The sequence below is a fragment of the Leptonychotes weddellii genome, chromosome 3 (genome assembly GCF_054177405.1).
Source record: "Leptonychotes weddellii isolate Sample4059 chromosome 3, ASM5417740v2, whole genome shotgun sequence".
NCBI lineage: Eukaryota > Metazoa > Chordata > Mammalia > Carnivora > Phocidae > Leptonychotes > Leptonychotes weddellii.
The window spans coordinates 174,254,901-174,270,946 of record NC_138371.1 but is presented as its reverse complement, the minus strand read 5'-3'; the positions used below and the strand labels follow the sequence as shown (position 1 = coordinate 174,270,946).

The window sequence follows — 16,046 nt, the reverse complement described above, 5'->3', positions numbered from 1 at the left end:
AGCAGGGGAAGCAGCAGAGGGAGAGGGAGAAGCAGGCTCCCTGTGGAGCAGGGAGCCCGACGCGGGACTCGATCCCAGGACCCTGAGATGATGACCTGAGCTGAAGGCAGACGCTTAACGACCCAGCCACCCAGGCGCCCCAAGAATGCAGTGTTCTAACTAAAGTTGCCTAGCTATTGCGCTCATTTTGATTTTTGTATTCTGCCGATCTGTTTTCCTTATTTATCCTTTGAAAGGTCTTAATTTCATTATTAGGAGCCTTCACAGGCATCAGGAGAGATCGTGGGGTAGATAAACTGCTACACCCCATGTAGGAAGCCTTTTCGTTCAGGTTACACCTGAAGTGCTTGCCCACGTTTGAAAGTTAATGTTCAGCCGTAAAGAACAGCTTGAATGTGCTACTGTTTGTGTTGGCTGATCAGCTACTGCGCCGTCCCTCAGGGACCCCGTCTCAACAGCCTCCCCGAAAGTGGCTGAGCTGGGCAGCCTGCCCCAGGCTTTCTGCACTTGGTCACGCAGCGTGCGTGTCCTTCACAGAGGTGACCTCTGGTCTAAGGGAGGTGAGCCTGTGGCGTGCTGTGAGCAGGACGCGGTCTCTGCGCGCATACACAATGTGACCACGCGTACCCCATGCCCCTGTTTAGAGCCTGTGAAGTGCAGCAGCCGATAGCCGTAGGTTCAAAATATTTCCAACCTTTGGGCCACCTGTCTCATAACTAACAGGATTCGCGTCCTCCCCTCTTTTCCCACGTAGAGTTACCTGAGCTTTATATACTCCATGCCTGAGATTATGTTGTCTCAGAGAGCCAGTAGGTCAGTACGGTGTTGGGCTTGCCCTTGAGACAGAGGTCCGGAATCTGTCACCCCTGATCAGCTGCGCCGTTCTTGGGTAATCTTGCTCAAGAAGGGCCAGTGGGATGCTCTGCCTGGCGCCATGAGCTCGCGGGCCTGGTTTGGTGGCCGTCCAGGTCTCCATGTCCGAGTCCTGGGGAAGGACTAGCACTCCCTTTGGTTTGTGGTACGAACGTTCAGCCTGGCCTGTCCGCAAACACTCTGGGCCGGTCGAGCCTGTGTGCCGGGAAGCCCCCCAGGGCTGTGTCCCCACACAGAGACGGGTGGGCTGCGAGTCGGCTGTGTCCTCCCTAAAAGCGGGGTTTCTGCTCAGAAACAGAAGGCCGATGTGTGACTGTGTGTCTTGTGAAAAGCCGTTGTCTTGTGGCATTTCTTGGAGTAACTCATGCCACTCAGCAGTTTAGTGGTGCCAACTTTCAACTCACGGCTGTGTTTGGGAGTCGGATTTTTTTTTTTTTTTTGGCTGAATCAGTGGGGACACTTTTCTGTGAGGATATTGTCCTTTCTGTTTCTGAGTTTCATTTATCTCGTCCTCAAATTGTAGTAGTGAACCTGATTTCCAGGGTTGGTTCTGAAGCTTAGGATGGTGGGCTTGAGGGGCCCTGCGTGGCTCAGTAGACCCACACATGTGCTTTCTCCCTTCCCCAGGGGCCCAGCAGGGACCCTCAGTGCTTGTAATGTGGGGAGAGCTGTCCTCGTTCCTATCTCATGGCTTTTCTCTGACCTGCTAAGGAATAACTTTTGGGATTATTGGTGGGCTTGGTTTGGGTTGGACATTTAGTTTTCATGTATTTTGCCAAATGCTGAGCTCCAGCTTCCAGTCAGTAGACCACACGACCCCTGTTCCTGTGGAGTCAGATTATCCAATAGGAATAAAGAACTTAAAAGTAAAATGGTAGTATGTTGGTCCACGTCCAAGAATGGTAATCATTAGTTGCTTAAACATGAGGAATGCTGGACATAAAGAGGCCCCCTCCTGAACATTAAAGGGCATCATATTCTATAGTCTCTTACTGTGCCCTTTACACGCTCTGTACCTGTTCTTGGGCCGCGCGGGGAGGGTTTTGTTATCTTCCCTACTTTGTGCTGACTCTCAAGGTCGAGGAGTCTTGTGTGGCCGCCTCCAAGTTCCCTCTGGTTTCAGTCTCATTCTCTGTCCAGAGTGAACACTCAGGAGGTGTGAATCCCTTGGTTTGCTCACTCAGTCAGCACTGTGCACCTGCCACACGTCGGACGCCATGTGGAGCTCGGGGACGAGCAGTGAATGAGGCAGAGTCTTTCCTCCTGGGACCTCATGCGGGTGGAGACAGGGCTGTGTCTCCTTGACATGTTTCAGTGATGACATCTGTCTGGCTCCCTCATCATATGAGCTAAATAAGATTTTTAACATATATTTACTTTTTTCTTTTTAAAGTAGGCTCTACGTCTAATGTGGGGCTCAAACTCATGACCCCGAGATCGAGTTGCATGCTGTACTGACTGAGCCAGCCAGGCGCCTCAGTATTTACTTTTTATATCTGTTTGGGAGTCATGATTTTGTCCTTTCTTAAAAATTGCCTTTTAACACGTTCCAGAGTAGCATTGCTCTAAAAAATGCTTGGCCAAATCTCATTCTTTTTTTAACAGAATTTAGAGGTCCTCCATTGCTTTTATTTTATTATTTTTTTTAAAGATTGTATTTATTTCTTTGAGAGAGAGAGAGAGATATGAGCAGGGGGAGGGGCAGAGGGAGAGGGAGAAGCAGACTCCCCACCGAGCAGGGAGCCCGATGCGGGGCTCGATCCCAGGACCCTGGGACCATGACCTGAGCCGAAGGCAGATGCTCAACCGACTGAGCGCCCTAGGCGCCCCCTTCCATTGCTTTTAAAACCCTTATTGTCTGGCACTTCCTTATGCAGACTATTCATTCCACTGTCGGTGTTAGGAGCTGCTTACTTCCTGGGGGTCTTTGAGCAGCTGCATGAGTGGTTGGGGCCTCTGCTTCCAGATCTGTGAGATGTGCCCCATACAGTGGGGGAGGACGAACTGCACATGTGAGCACGTAGGCACACGCGTGTACATGTCTGCCTGCGAATGCGTGTGTGCACGCGTGTCTAGCTTGACGTTCCGCCTGGCACCTGAAGCGGGATCTCAGAGTTAGCTCTTTACGGCAGTTCTGAGGGGGAGTGCTGACACGTGGTTAGCAGAATCGAGGACACTGGTGGGGACACTGAGGCCCAGGGACACCTGTATCAGTAAACAAAGGCAGAGGAAGCAGTTCTTCCTTTGAGATTGGCTGCTTCTTGTCCTACAACATGAAAAGACAGACTGAGTGGAGGACTTTTTAAATGCTTCCTGAGTGTGTATCCTCACCGGAACTCTTCTCCCGTGAGGACCTGGCCTTCGGAGTGGAAAAGAACAGTGTGTGATTTGCCTTTCCCAGAGCTTTGGAAGTAGCAGGTGCACTGTGATTGTATCCTGTCTGAGGACATTTTGTTCCCACTTTCAAAGCTGGTTGATCTATTGTTTGCTTGTGCACCTTTCTTACAGCAACTGCAAAGGCACATTCCAAACCTAATTAATTTCCAATCTGATTAACTCTGGCTGGTTACCGGGTAGCCACAGGCCCCTGCTCTCAAGAGTGAAGCTCTAACACCTGGCAAGTGGCCCGTTTCAGCTTGAGCCACCTGCAGCCCCTTCCTCTCCCGGGAACGTGAGCAGGCTCAGAGTCTCAGGAGAAGGCACTAGGCGGTGAAGTGCAAAATGTCACAGCCAGGCTGGGTTGCAGAGTTGACTGTGTTCATACTGTGTCTCATCCTGGGTTGACGAGAGCTGCCCCTAGACTGCTTGAGGCTTTGCAGCCTTGCTTCCCAAAGGTTGGTCCGTGGACGGGAGAATCCAGGCCCTGCCCTGCCCTCCCAAATCAGATCTCCAGGTGGACGAGAAGTGCTCTGGGCTTGCTGTAGCCGCTGCAGGAGCGAGCTGTGAGGTCGAGACCGGCAGGGACTCGGCCTTTCGAGTTTTCTGGTGTTCTTAGTGGGTGCTGTTTTTCACATGCAATTCTGTCTCTCTGTCTCTCTATCCATCTATCTGTCATCTCTCTAAATATAGTTTTTTTTTTTAATTTATTTAAGAGAGACAGAGATAGTGACAGAGATAGCGAGAGCAAGCACCAGTGGGGAGGAGAGGGAGAAGCAGACTCCCCGCGGAGCAGGGAGCCCAGCGTGGGGCTCGATCCCAGGACCCTGAGATCATGACAGGAGCCGAAGGCAGACACTTAACGACTGAGCCACCCAGGCGCCCACAGACAGTTTTTCTTTTCTTTTCTTTTTTTTTAAAGATTTTATTTGTTTGACAGGAGAGACACAGCGAGAGAGGGAACACAAGCAGGGGGAGTGGGAGAGGGAGAAGCAGGCTCCCCGCTGAGCAGAGAGCCCGATGCGGGGCTCGATCCCAGGACCCTGGGATCATGACCTGAGCCAAAGGCAGATGCTTAACGACTGAGCCACCCAGGCGCCCCCACAGACAATTTTTCTATCATAGTAAAATACACATAACAAAATTTACCATTTTACTCATCTCTAACTGTACAGCTTGGTGGCATTAAGTACACATTGTTGTGTGACCATCACTGCCATCTCCAGAATTTTCTCCCCTTCCCAGCTGAAGCTCAGGACCCACTAAACACCAACTCCCAGCCCCGACCCCCCAGCCCTGGTGGCCGCCATTCTGCTTTCGGTCTCTATGAATTAGACTATTCTAAGTGATTATTTAAAAGATTGACTTTTGGGCGCCTGGGGGGCTCAGTTGGTGAAGCATCTGCCTTCGGCTCAGGTCATGATCTCGGAGTCCTGGGATCGAGTCCTGCATCGGGCTCCCTGCTCGTTGGGAGCCTGCTTCTCTCTCTCCCTCTGCCCCTCCGCCTGCTTGTGCTCTCTCTCTGTCAAATAAATAAAACCTTTAAAAAAATAAAAAACTTTTTTTTTTTAAAGGTTTTATTTATTTATTTGACAGAGAGAGACACAGCGAGAGAGGGAACACAAGCAGGGGGAGTGAGAGAGGGAGAAACAGGCTTCCCGCGGAGCAGGGAGCCCGATGCGGGGCTCGATCCCAGGACCCCGGGATCATGGCCTGAGCCCAAGACAGACGCTTAACGACTGAGCCACCCAGGCGCCCCCAAAAATTTACTTTTATGTACAGCATAATATAGTTATATTTAAATAGGATTGAATGAATTCTAACAAGGGGCGCCTGGGTGGCTCAGTCGGTTAAGCGCCCGACTCTTGATTTCGGCTCAGGTTATGATCTCAGGGTCGTGGGATTGAGCCCCACGTTGGGCTCCCTGCTCAGCACGGAGTCTGCTTCTCCCTCTCTCTCTGCCTCTGCCCTCTTCCTGCTCACACACTTGCTCATTCTCTGTCTCTCGGTCTAAAATAAATAAATCAATCTTTAAAAAAACGAGTTCTAATAAAATACTTTAATATGATGGATTTACAAGGGCTTTTGCACTGTTAAATTGATGAAATTATACCCAGGTACCCCCAGGCTGCCCGTGCCATCCCCAGAAGGGGGTCCTGGTTTCACAGTGTCTGCCAATGGATAGTGTACTCTCCAGGGAATTTTATGAGCACATACCCAATCTGTTAAGCAAGAGATAACTAGACATCATAAACATCTGTGAAATCCTTTGATTCCTTAGGATTGTTCAGAAAAGGTTTAATATGCTTCCCTTGGGATAGAATTAACAGAAAAACGTTTGTTCTCTGCGGTGTAGATTTCCCAGAAGACTTTCTATTATGGAGAAGAATAAAACGCTGTTCTGGATAGCAAAGGTGTTAGAAATAACTGGGATGTTTACTGAATGGGGTACTCCAGATAAGAGGCTATTCTAGATAACTTAGTATTTTGAGAAATCTCTCTTTCTTCCTGCAGTGTTTGCAAAGTCTTGACTTTGAAACAAGTAAAAACTTGCACTAAAAAGCCTGAAATGATTTAGTTTCCTGCTTCTAGTAAGTAGAGCATTTAGCAAATAATTTTTCTTTGATAATCTCATTCTAAAGGTTAATTATCACAGGACAACAGCGTATCTGTTGGCGGTAAAGGAGATTGGATCAAATATACTGGTATGTGGGAGGTTTTTTTTTTTTAAAGCTAATTCTGTTATGTAAGTGTCTTTTCTTTGGATTTGCCTCTTTTTCTTAATATTAGATTGTTAGAGATCATATCTTTATTTGAACTATTTGGTTGTATTACTGAATTATTTTTAGTATACTCATGTCTGAGGCGAGTGAAGTAATTTGAGAATTAAGCCTCAGTTATTATATAACCTTAGTAGTTATTTTAGAAAGCCTGGTCGGTGAGTCACAGGCAAAGGATTAATTTATGTGCGGCTCATTATTTAGTTCATTGGGCATATGACACATTCTTTGTTTTTGGTTTTAGTCTTCAAGTCATCAAACAAACCGCAGAAATGACACATGTGCTGATTTGGGTAAAAGCACGTTGTGTATATTGAAATGTGCAAGATCGTTTTTCTGAAGCAGCCTTCTCTCTGCCCCAGAGGCGGTGGCTCTGCGAGATGGAGATCGTTGTGGGTTTGGGCGCCTTTGTTTGTAAGAGGAGAGCGTCTCCTGACATGGGCCCCGACCCCTGGCGTGGCCTGCAGCCCTGCTTTCCTTTTCGGTCCCGTGGAGGCGCCTGGCCTTCCGCGGCCACAAGAACAGCCATTTCCATTTCCCTCTGTGTCATGAAGCGGGCCGTGGTTTTGAAGACCTTTTTAATGGTGTCAGGCTAAGAACAAAATGTAAGGAGCTCTACAATACATGCAAGCAACTAGATTGGACTCTTGGGTTTTAATTACTCACTTATCTTTAAAATGTTTTTGAATCCTCTCTTTTGTTGGTGTGGTTCATTACTTGGTGTTGGGTTTCAGTTCTTCCTTCTGGCAGAAAAACAACCCCATTCCTATTGTGGGTTTTTGCGTCCGTCCCGGCTTCTGGAGGCCCCTTGTGGCGGCAGGGATGCTCTTCACCATCCAGCTGATGGCTGTTGGCTCGGGTGGTGCCCAGGACAGGGTCCGGGAGGGTCCGCCAGGCAGGGACGTGTGAGTTGGGGGGCTTGGCCTTGCCCGTGCGGCGGGAAGGGCCTGGCCTCGGGATTGGGCTGCGGACGCCCAGTGTAGCCCCATCCGTCTGAGAACCGCGAACGGTTCATTCAGACTCGTCCCCACTGCCGCCTCGCGGGGAGGGAGCCGCAGTCCGGCGGGGGCTGGCTCCACCGCCCAGGCTTTTCGCTTTTTGTGCTTATCTGGCCTTTTTCAGTTTGTTCAATTTCTGATAACAGAGGTATGACAGAAACCACCCGGTCGCTTTTTCTTCTAGATTTTGAAATACTGGCATTCTTTTCTCAAGCCCAGGTCTGCCCCTAAGCTCGAGTAGGACTTGGAGCCGGGGCTGGGGAGCGGGGCCTCTGACCCTGAAGGCCGGCGTCCTCTCCTGCCCTGCGGGGCGGCCTGTGTGCGGTCCCCGCGAGGCGTCTGCACGTGTCAGGAAGCAGCAGGTGCCGCGGGGGGGCCTGAGTACCCCTCAGACTCATGCAAAGGCCCCAAGAGCCAACGGCCAGTCCACACTGGTTCCGCTCTGCCCGCTCGGCAAGGAGGAGCTCCCGACTCACGGGGACTGCGTCCCCCTGCCCGAACCTGCCTGTTGCCGGCCACCTTGTGCTTTCGACACCTGGTCTTGGGACAGCTTTCCTTGGGGTGCCACCAGCTGCCGCCTCCTTGGTGGCAAACTTGTTAGTTGTCAGTGGTGACCGCTTCTTCCCTCTGGCGTTTCTCAAGGAAGACAGCGAACTGGACGTGGGTGGTTGGTTCGTTCTCGAGTGATCAGATTAGAGGGCAGAGGTCCTTCCTGTGGCAGCCCCAGGTCGAGCCGGAAACAGTGAGGCAATTTTAGATGCTGCTGTCCACCGGGACTTAGCTGTGCGATTCGTGACTTGTTTGTGGGAAGTCAGCAGATTCGCTGACTTGGCTCAGGAGATGACAGACTTTGTCCCCACGGGCTGGGGCACCCGAGGTCTGAGCCATCTGGTCAGCTTCTCCTTCGCTGGGTCACTGCAGGCCACAGATGTCCAGCTCATCTCCTGCGTGTGGAGGGGGTGGGAGGGCCAAGGGGAGGAAGTAGAAGCTTCTCTGGGCAGCCTGACCCTGCACGTGGACCTGCTCTTGTTCGATTTGTGGCTTTGGCGTCCGTGGAAGGCCAGGCCTTGGCCTGCAGCCCGGGGCCCTCCGAGGACTGTGAGTCCTGGGCGGCTCAGACCACGGGGGTCTGTTCTGTCAGTTCTGGAGGGTCTTGAGTGAACGTGCGGGCGGCACCGTGCTCTCTGCAGGCTTGGAGGGACATCCGTTCCGTGCGTCTGTCCCAGCTTCTGGAGGCCCCTTGCTGGCGGCAGGCGGCTGCGCCCCTCCAGGCTCTGCCTCCACGACGTGGTCCCTCTGCGTATGTCAGCCTCTGTGCCTCCCCTTGCCCCCGCACTGCCCCGCCCCCGGCGTGGATTGCCGCTGGAAGGACCCCGCCACGGCCTGGCTGCCCCTGATGCCCGCATCTTCTCAGGCCGGTCCACCTGCTCCAGCGCTGAGGGCCCGCACGCATCTGGGGCCACCACTCCACCCGCTTCGGACGGCGGGGGACCGTAGCAGTTCTGTCTTTTATAGGACGGGAAACAAGACTAAAAGGTAGAAAGAAGGAGGAGATCACTTCAAACCCCAGAAAATGCCCCCTTTAATTCCTTCTTCCATCCCCGGTCCCTGTGCTCACCCATCCACCATAAAGGTTCTAGATCTCGGATCTGGAAATTCTAGCTTTCCTGTGTTTACTGTTTAGTTGTTGAAGCCCCGGCAGGAGGCTTGTGTGTTTTGTGGGAAGGAGGCTGCCCCGCGGGGTCTGCGTGTAGGGAGAGAGCCGGTCGGGCCCGGGAGCAGGGCAGGCAGTCCTCAGTGAAGACGTGACTGGTCTGGGCCCCAGCGATGTGTGTGGCTGCTAGAAGCCCCTCTCAGGACCCCCTCCTTCCCGTGGACGAGCGGCCAGTGTGGCTGACAGCCACAGCCTCTCGTGCCTGTGGCGCCCGGTGGGCCTGGGGGGGGGCCCCGACTGGGGGCTACGGCGGACTGCCCGCCCGGGAGGTGTGCTGCTCACGGCCCCCAGGTCACCATGTGAGGGGCCAGCAGGGGATCGGGGCCTCGCTGGAGACAGTGTGGAGATGGGGGAGCAGGAGGGGACACGGGCCAGTGAGACAGTGCCACCCTCTGGGGAGCCCCGGCTTTTAACAGCCTCATTCCTGAGGCGACATGTTCGCCATGCGGTGGCTCCAGGTGTGATCGACTGGCTTTCCCAGAGGCACGGAACCAATAGGATATGGAAATAAGTATAAATATAAAAATGTAAATGTAAGTTTATATATAAAGATATATTTACTATATAATTAAATATACAACCAAACATTTATATTTACATATAACATAAATTACATACAACTTATATTTTAAATATATATTATATAAGTATATACAAATCTGTATATAAATACAGTGTATATAAATTCATGAATTTGTAAATAAATAAATATGAAGTATATGAAGAAGGAAGGAGGAAGGGAGAGAGGGAGGGAGGGAGGGAGGGCAAGGCCTTGGCTCCCACGGCGGTGGGACTCAGGTCTGAATTCTGCCGGGCAGGGTGGCAACGTGGAGACCCAGGGAAGAGCTGGTGTTGGGCCTTGAGTTCCAAGTCTGTAGGGCAGCAGGCTGAGATTTCTTTTATAACTCAGGCCGTGGTCTTGAGGCAGAAATCCCTTTTCTCCAGGAAATCTCAGGTTCTTAAGGCCTTCAGCTGATTGGATAAGGCCCACCGACATCGTGGAAGGTGATCTACTTACTTAAAGTTGATTGCAGGTCTCGAAAAATAACCTTCGTGGCCACGTCTACACTAATACTGGAGCACAGAACCGGGCAGCCTGGTGATTAGCCAGCACACAGGTCGGTCCGTGGGGGCGGACTCACCCGCGCGGACTGGGACCTCTGCGCAGACGGTGATCCTTGTAGGAAGTGTCCTTGCTTCTGCCGTGTGCACACACCGGGGGAAGCGGCTGGTCCTTCCATCACCCCGGGGGGGCAGGTGCCTCCTTTCTGTTCATGCACCGAAGGAGCCTAAACGTTCGTGAGCCTTCCTGGGAGTACTTGTTTCCATGGGCCCTTCTCCAGCCGGGCTCACCGTCAGGTCAGAGACACCGACAGACAGGTGGGAATGTTCTAGATTTTGCCTGGGACGGTAAACTTGAGACAGAACGCACCCAGTGATAGGAAAGAGCTACAGTAATCTTACAGGTCGTATTTATAACACCACAGTGGGACCTGAGAGCATCGGAAGAAGGACTGTGTTTTTACAGGATCTCAAAGGGAGGTGCGGCCCAGCTCGGCCCTGACTGGGCTCCTCCAGGCTGTTTCCACGGCTGCCCTTCACTCTCTCCCCGTTCCCGTCTCTGGTTCTGTGATCTGAGTTCTTTGTCTTTTTCATGTGGTCACATCGGTGTTTTTGTGCACTCCTGTCCAGTGGGCATTCCAGACCATGCAGGACGTTTTAAAAGTTCCTCCTTCGGGACGCCCGGATGGCTCAGTTGGTGGAGCGCCTGACTCTTGATTTCGGCTCAGGTCATGATCTCAGGGTCGTGGTGGGATTGAGGATCGCGTTGGGCTCTGTGCAGGGCATGAAGTCCGCTGGAGATTCTCGCTCTCCTCTTCTGCCCCTCTGTGCCAACCCCTCCCAAAATTTCCTTCTTTTGTGTTTGTGTCTATGTTTCCTGGTAGACCTTACTGTTTGATCAGCAGCCTTCTGATTCTCATATGTTAACAACTGGCTTTTTCTCTCTCGCTTGCACCAAGTGAGGTGGGGATCTTCCCCTCTGGCTGCACCGTGCATTCTCCGGGGAGCTTCTCAGATCACACTGGTACCCACGCCCCCCACACACCCCGGTCGCATCCTGGTTCACGTGCTCTCAGGTGGGGGGGTCCCCGCGTCATTCTTATTTTAGAAATGATGAAACAGAACATGCACTTTTTTTTTTTTAAAGATTTATTTATTTGACAGAGAGAGACACAGCGAGAGAGGGAACACAAGCAGGGGGAGTGGGGGAGGGAGAAGCAGGCTTCCCGCAGAGCAGGGAGCCCGATGCGGGGCTTGATCCCAGGACCCTGGGATCATGACCTGAGCCGAAGGCAGACGCTTAACGACTGAGCCACCCAGGCGCCCCGAACATGCACATGTTTAAACCATGCAGCCAGCATTGTGATTTCTGATGGCCACACCACCCATTTGATTATTTTAGACTGTTTAAGCAGTCTCGGGGTCAAGGGCCGGTGGTCCTCGGGCTGAGGACGGCCAAGGGTGGAAGAGAAGGCAGTCGAGCAGTTTACCTTCGCTTGTCCAGCAACTGCCTGGGGTCAGTGTGGGCGGCTGCCTCGTGTCCCCGCCGTGCCTGCTGCCGGGCTGTTTTCAGCTCCACGGATACAGTGCGGCAGATCCGGTAACGCGCCCCGGAACTGGGGAGAAGGCTGTCCTCCAAAAGGAAGGCTCGTAAAATAAGACCGGTGGATGGGATCGGTCAGTGGCAGACGTGGCCACCAGGCTCTCAGAGCCGGAGTGTGAACGTCTGATCAAGAGCCCAGGACACGGGGTCCGGGGAGGGGTTTGTGCTTCGTCTGGGAGGAATCTGACTGAGGGCTTAGCAGGAGCAGGCTCACTCCTGGGAGCTTACACGTGTCCCTTACTTACACTTTCACAGCCTCCCTCGGGTGGGACTGGCCACCGGTTGGCGACTAGAACAGGGGCTCAAAGGCACTTGCCCGATGTCACGCTGTGGGGACTCGAACGCAGATGGTCTGTGCCCAGAGTCTGGCTCTGCTACGGGTGGTTAGAGCACAGACTGCCTGGTACCTGGGCCAGGGTCCCAGCTCTGGGCTCTGGTCTCGGTTTCTCCCTCCGTGATGTGGGGCGGGGGGCCCTTTGTGTGGTTGCTGGGAAGGCCGCGTGGGTGTGTCCAGTGTCCTCATGCTGACCCAGCTTCTCCGGGTCACTAGCCCGAGCTTTCCTCCCCCACCCTCTCCCCCTTCCCCCCTCCCCTGCCCCCAGGCCCCAGCGACCACCAGGCCAGTCTCTGCGTCTCCCAATATGGCTATTTTAGATGCCCTAGGATAGGTGGCATCCTGCAGTATCCATCCCGGGAGTGGCTCACTGGCACTTCTGTGTCCCTGCTGCATTATTCACGGTGGCCAAGGCAGGGGAACACCCTGAATGTCCTTTGACAGATAAATGGATAAAGAAAGTGTCACATGCATACAATGGGAGATTATTCAGCCTTAAAAAAGAAAGAGCTCCTACAAATGTGAGTATGTGGGGGAACCTCAGGGAAACGGGTCACGTCTTGATTTGCTTCCCGGATGAGCCAGAATTCCTGGACGATCACACAGGCTCCCGACCTGCAGCCCTGTGGACCACCCACCGCAGGGGGAGCCCAGGCTGCTTCCTGGAGGTGGAGGAGGCTGGGCCCCTCTCCTAGACTCCCGCCCCCGGATCGCTGGCAGGCCGCACGGCAGGGGCCCGCCAAGCCTGGCAGCCTGGCCGTATCACCCGGCCTAGGGTTTGGCGCTCGCCGATCCGCAGCTGCATTGATTAAACTTGAAACAGCTCATGATCTTTCCCCCAGCCCTCTGAGGGCTGGGGTGGGGCAGCCTGGTGCCCTGACGCCCCCAGAATCGCACCATGAGGCTGTTGAGCTCCTCAGTGAAGCCAAGGAGGGGGGACTACGGGAATTCCCGGGGCTTTGGAGTTGGTGTGTGGGGCCCCAGGCTGGGGAACGCGGTGGGGGGAGAGAGAGAGACTACGGGAGGGGAGCTGGTACACGGCCCCCACGTGGACCAGGGCAGACGCTTATCGTGGGTTAGCAGTAGGAGCCTGACTCCGCGGCTCAGCTAGGTCCCCAAATCACTGGAAAACTTACTAGAGAGTCTGAGTTCAAGCACACTGAATTGGCAGAACCAGCTGTCAAAAGGCCGAGTCTTACGGATTCCCCCACCATCTTCGCTGTGGTCTTCATGCCACAAATACCAGGGCACCCACTTGAATTCATTTGGGATTAAATTCAGAATTCTGTTCCCTGTGCTTGGGCCCGCCCGTGATGGGCACTGCACTCATGGGAAAGCAGCCTACACGCCGCACAGTCGATCTAAAACAGAATTTAAGCATTTCAGGTATGCAGACTGCCTCACTGTAAATTCTTCAGTTGCGGTGACCACAGTGGACCGGTCTGCATGCGCTTGGGCCGGTAGATTATGGGATTGTAACAGAGCCTCTGATGGACTTGTTAGGCCAGCATTTGGGCTTCTTTGGTTCCTATTTTCTTAGTTACTATGATTTTTCCTCGTATCAATATTATGTACTTTTTTCATTTTTAAAAGGCAGATCAGACATTTTTATCTGGAAAGGAGAAGTATTTTAGGTCCAGGCTTGAGCACAGTTGCCTGTTTGTCCCCAGCGAACTGTGCCGTGGACTTGGAGATCCTCCCCCGGCCTCTCCCGTGGTCGCTGCCTCGGGAAAGCTAGGGTGGGGGCTGGAAGCATTTCTCCTGTTGGAAAACCTCACGATGCCCGGATTGGTCGCTTGAGACGAGATTTGTGTCTGCCGGAGAAGTCCTAGCTCAGGGCTGATGGTGGGGAAGCCGGTCTTGCTTTTCTCCGTAGCGAATACCTGCTGCTTCCAGTGTTCACATTTGTTTCTAAAGACTCCGTGATCATCGCCTCCCGGGGTGGGTCCCGAAAGCGACGGGGGGGCGAGGGGGCTGCTGACTTTCTGCCCGTCGGCAGGCAGTGTCATTTGCCATGAACCTGTAATGAGATGATCTGTCCCAGGATGGCCCTGCCGTCGGTGCGGAAGGGCAGGCGTGCTGCTCTGGGTTGCAGGCCGCTGGTCAGCAGGTGGCCCTCGGAGACTTGCCTTCTGGCACGTCACGTCGACTCTCAGCATCTCGGCAGGACGCCTGCCTCCAACCCCTGCCAGCCCTGGTGGCCCCGTCTCAGCACCCCTTCCCCTCCGGATCATTTGGGGAGACACTGGGGCTTTGCTGGACAGGCAGGGGGCCCTGGCTTTGGGTGCGGCTCCGTGTGAGGGAGAAGCCAGCGGTCCGGCGTAGGCCCGGGCCGGCTTTCTCGGCACGGTGCTCTCTCCAGGGCCAGACACGGGGGGCAGCCGGCCCGCCCCAAAGTGAGGATGCAGCCTGGCCTATGTCAGGGCTGTTTGAGAATGTTTGGGAATTGGGGTAGACATTGTTTGTGTTTCTTTGGTCATTTGGCTGAAAACAGTGAATTATTGGCAAATGACACGTTTTAAATAAATACGTGTGTGTAGGTAACATGCCTTCAGTCCATGCTCCTAAGACTCACAGACCAAAGGTTCTTTATTTCTTTTTTGTCAGGGAATTCCTTCTACCCAAGTAGGATGAGCCCGTGACCCTGCCTCTGAATTACGTGCATGGAGTAAAATTCAAAGGTTTGCCTGGAAACCAGGCTGTTGTGCACCTCCCAGAGCAGGAGGGCGCTGCCCTTGGATCCCGTGGGGCCTGGGCCCCTCACTCCTTTGTGCAAGCCAGTGTCTCCATCCGGCCTGGCTTCAGCCACACGTGCATTCGGGGTCCGCTTCCATTGTCCCTCTGGGGTTGCCGTGCGGTGTGGTCGGTGGGCGCGTCCTGGCACGAGAGATAACCCGCGTCTCTCTTTCCGTCTTCCCGGCCAGGGCGGGAGCAGTTCCACGGCCTGGGGTCCATGTACTGCCGGGGCGCGGTCGCGGTCATCCTCATCTACGACGTGAACCACCCGCAGAGCCTGCTGGAGCTGGAGGACAGGTTCCTGGGTCTTACAGACACGGCCAGCACGGACTGCCTGTTCGCCATCGTGGGGAACAAGGTGGACCTCGTCGAGGCTGGGGCCGCAGACAGCCGGGAGAAGGAAGGGCACGGCCCCGGGACGGCGGGCGGTGGCGGCGGCGGATCGCCCAAAGTGCCCAAGCCGGTGCAGCTGGAGGACGCGGTGGCACTTTACAACAAGATCCTCAAGTACAAGATGCTGGACGAGAAGGATGTGCCGGCCGCTGAGCAGATGTGCTTCGAGACCAGCGCAAAGACCGGGTACAACGTGGACCTGCTGTTCGAGACCTTGTTCGACATGGTGGTGCCCGTGATCCTGCGGCAGCGAGCCCAGGGGCCGCCGCAGACCGTGGACGTCACCAGCTGCAAGACACCCAGACGGACCAGATCTGGGTGCTGCTCCTGACTCAGGGACCCCGAGCCCCAGGGTCCACGGCGGGCCGGGGCTGACCCAGTGGGAGCGCGGAGTCGTGTAGCCGGGCTGCACACGCAGGGGGACGTCCGGGGGCAACAACAGCGGGGTGTTCGGCGGTCCTCGGGCACGGCTCCTCCGTCTGCATCACTGTGGGGGACGTGAGGGCCAGGGGAATTGCCTGCAGAAAACACTCTTCCGAGCCACGACTCCCAGGGACCCTTGTGCGGTGCTGCTCCTTTCCTAACATCCTGGCCTTGCCGAAGCCTGTGGCCGGGCTCCGCGGCACCGGGCGTGCGTGGGCACCTGCCCCGCGTCCGTGTTTTCGCAGACATTTTCTTCACTGTGGTCTCTCCTTGGTCCTACCGCTTGGCACTCGTGTGTTGACGTGTCACCATGATTCTTGGCTTGTTAATTTATACGGAATCCAGAATCACCGCTTTTATACCGGTTGCAGCCGTGTGAGTTACGCACATTATTAAAAAGGATTATGAGGAGACCCTTGGTGTGGAGACTGTTGATTTTGACCTTATTTTCACCCCTGGTGGACCCCTTGCTGGGGGCGCCTGGGAGGTGGCTGGGAGCTTAAGGTACTTCTGTCTTTAAAGCTACAATGAATCCTTAGACATTTCAGAACATTTGGATTGGTCCATTTGCCGTTGTCTCGATGAAATGAGCTCCAGGAACAGAAATCTAGAAGGTCTGTCTCTGCTCAGGTGTGTTTGGGGTCACGCAGGCAGTTACTCACCCAGAAGCCCCCTTTCTGGGGGTTGGTGGGTGGGCTGCTTTGTCACAAGCAGATTCTAAGACAAGGAGGCTGCGAGGCAACAGTTTTTCTGA

The 16,046-nt window shown here is 54.0% G+C and overlaps 1 protein-coding gene across 1 annotated transcript in view; it reads left to right on the top strand.

Annotated features, from left to right (window-relative positions):
- RAB20 (RAB20, member RAS oncogene family) overlaps positions 1-15,705 on the top strand; it is a 25,036-nt gene extending 9,331 nt beyond the window's left edge. The window contains exon 2 of the mRNA XM_006751312.3: positions 14,665-15,705. Within this exon, the coding sequence (XP_006751375.1) occupies positions 14,665-15,200 (536 nt within the window). The 3' untranslated portion in view covers positions 15,201-15,705. The remainder of the gene's footprint in view (positions 1-14,664) is intronic.
- The last annotated feature ends 341 nt before the right edge of the window (positions 15,706-16,046 follow it).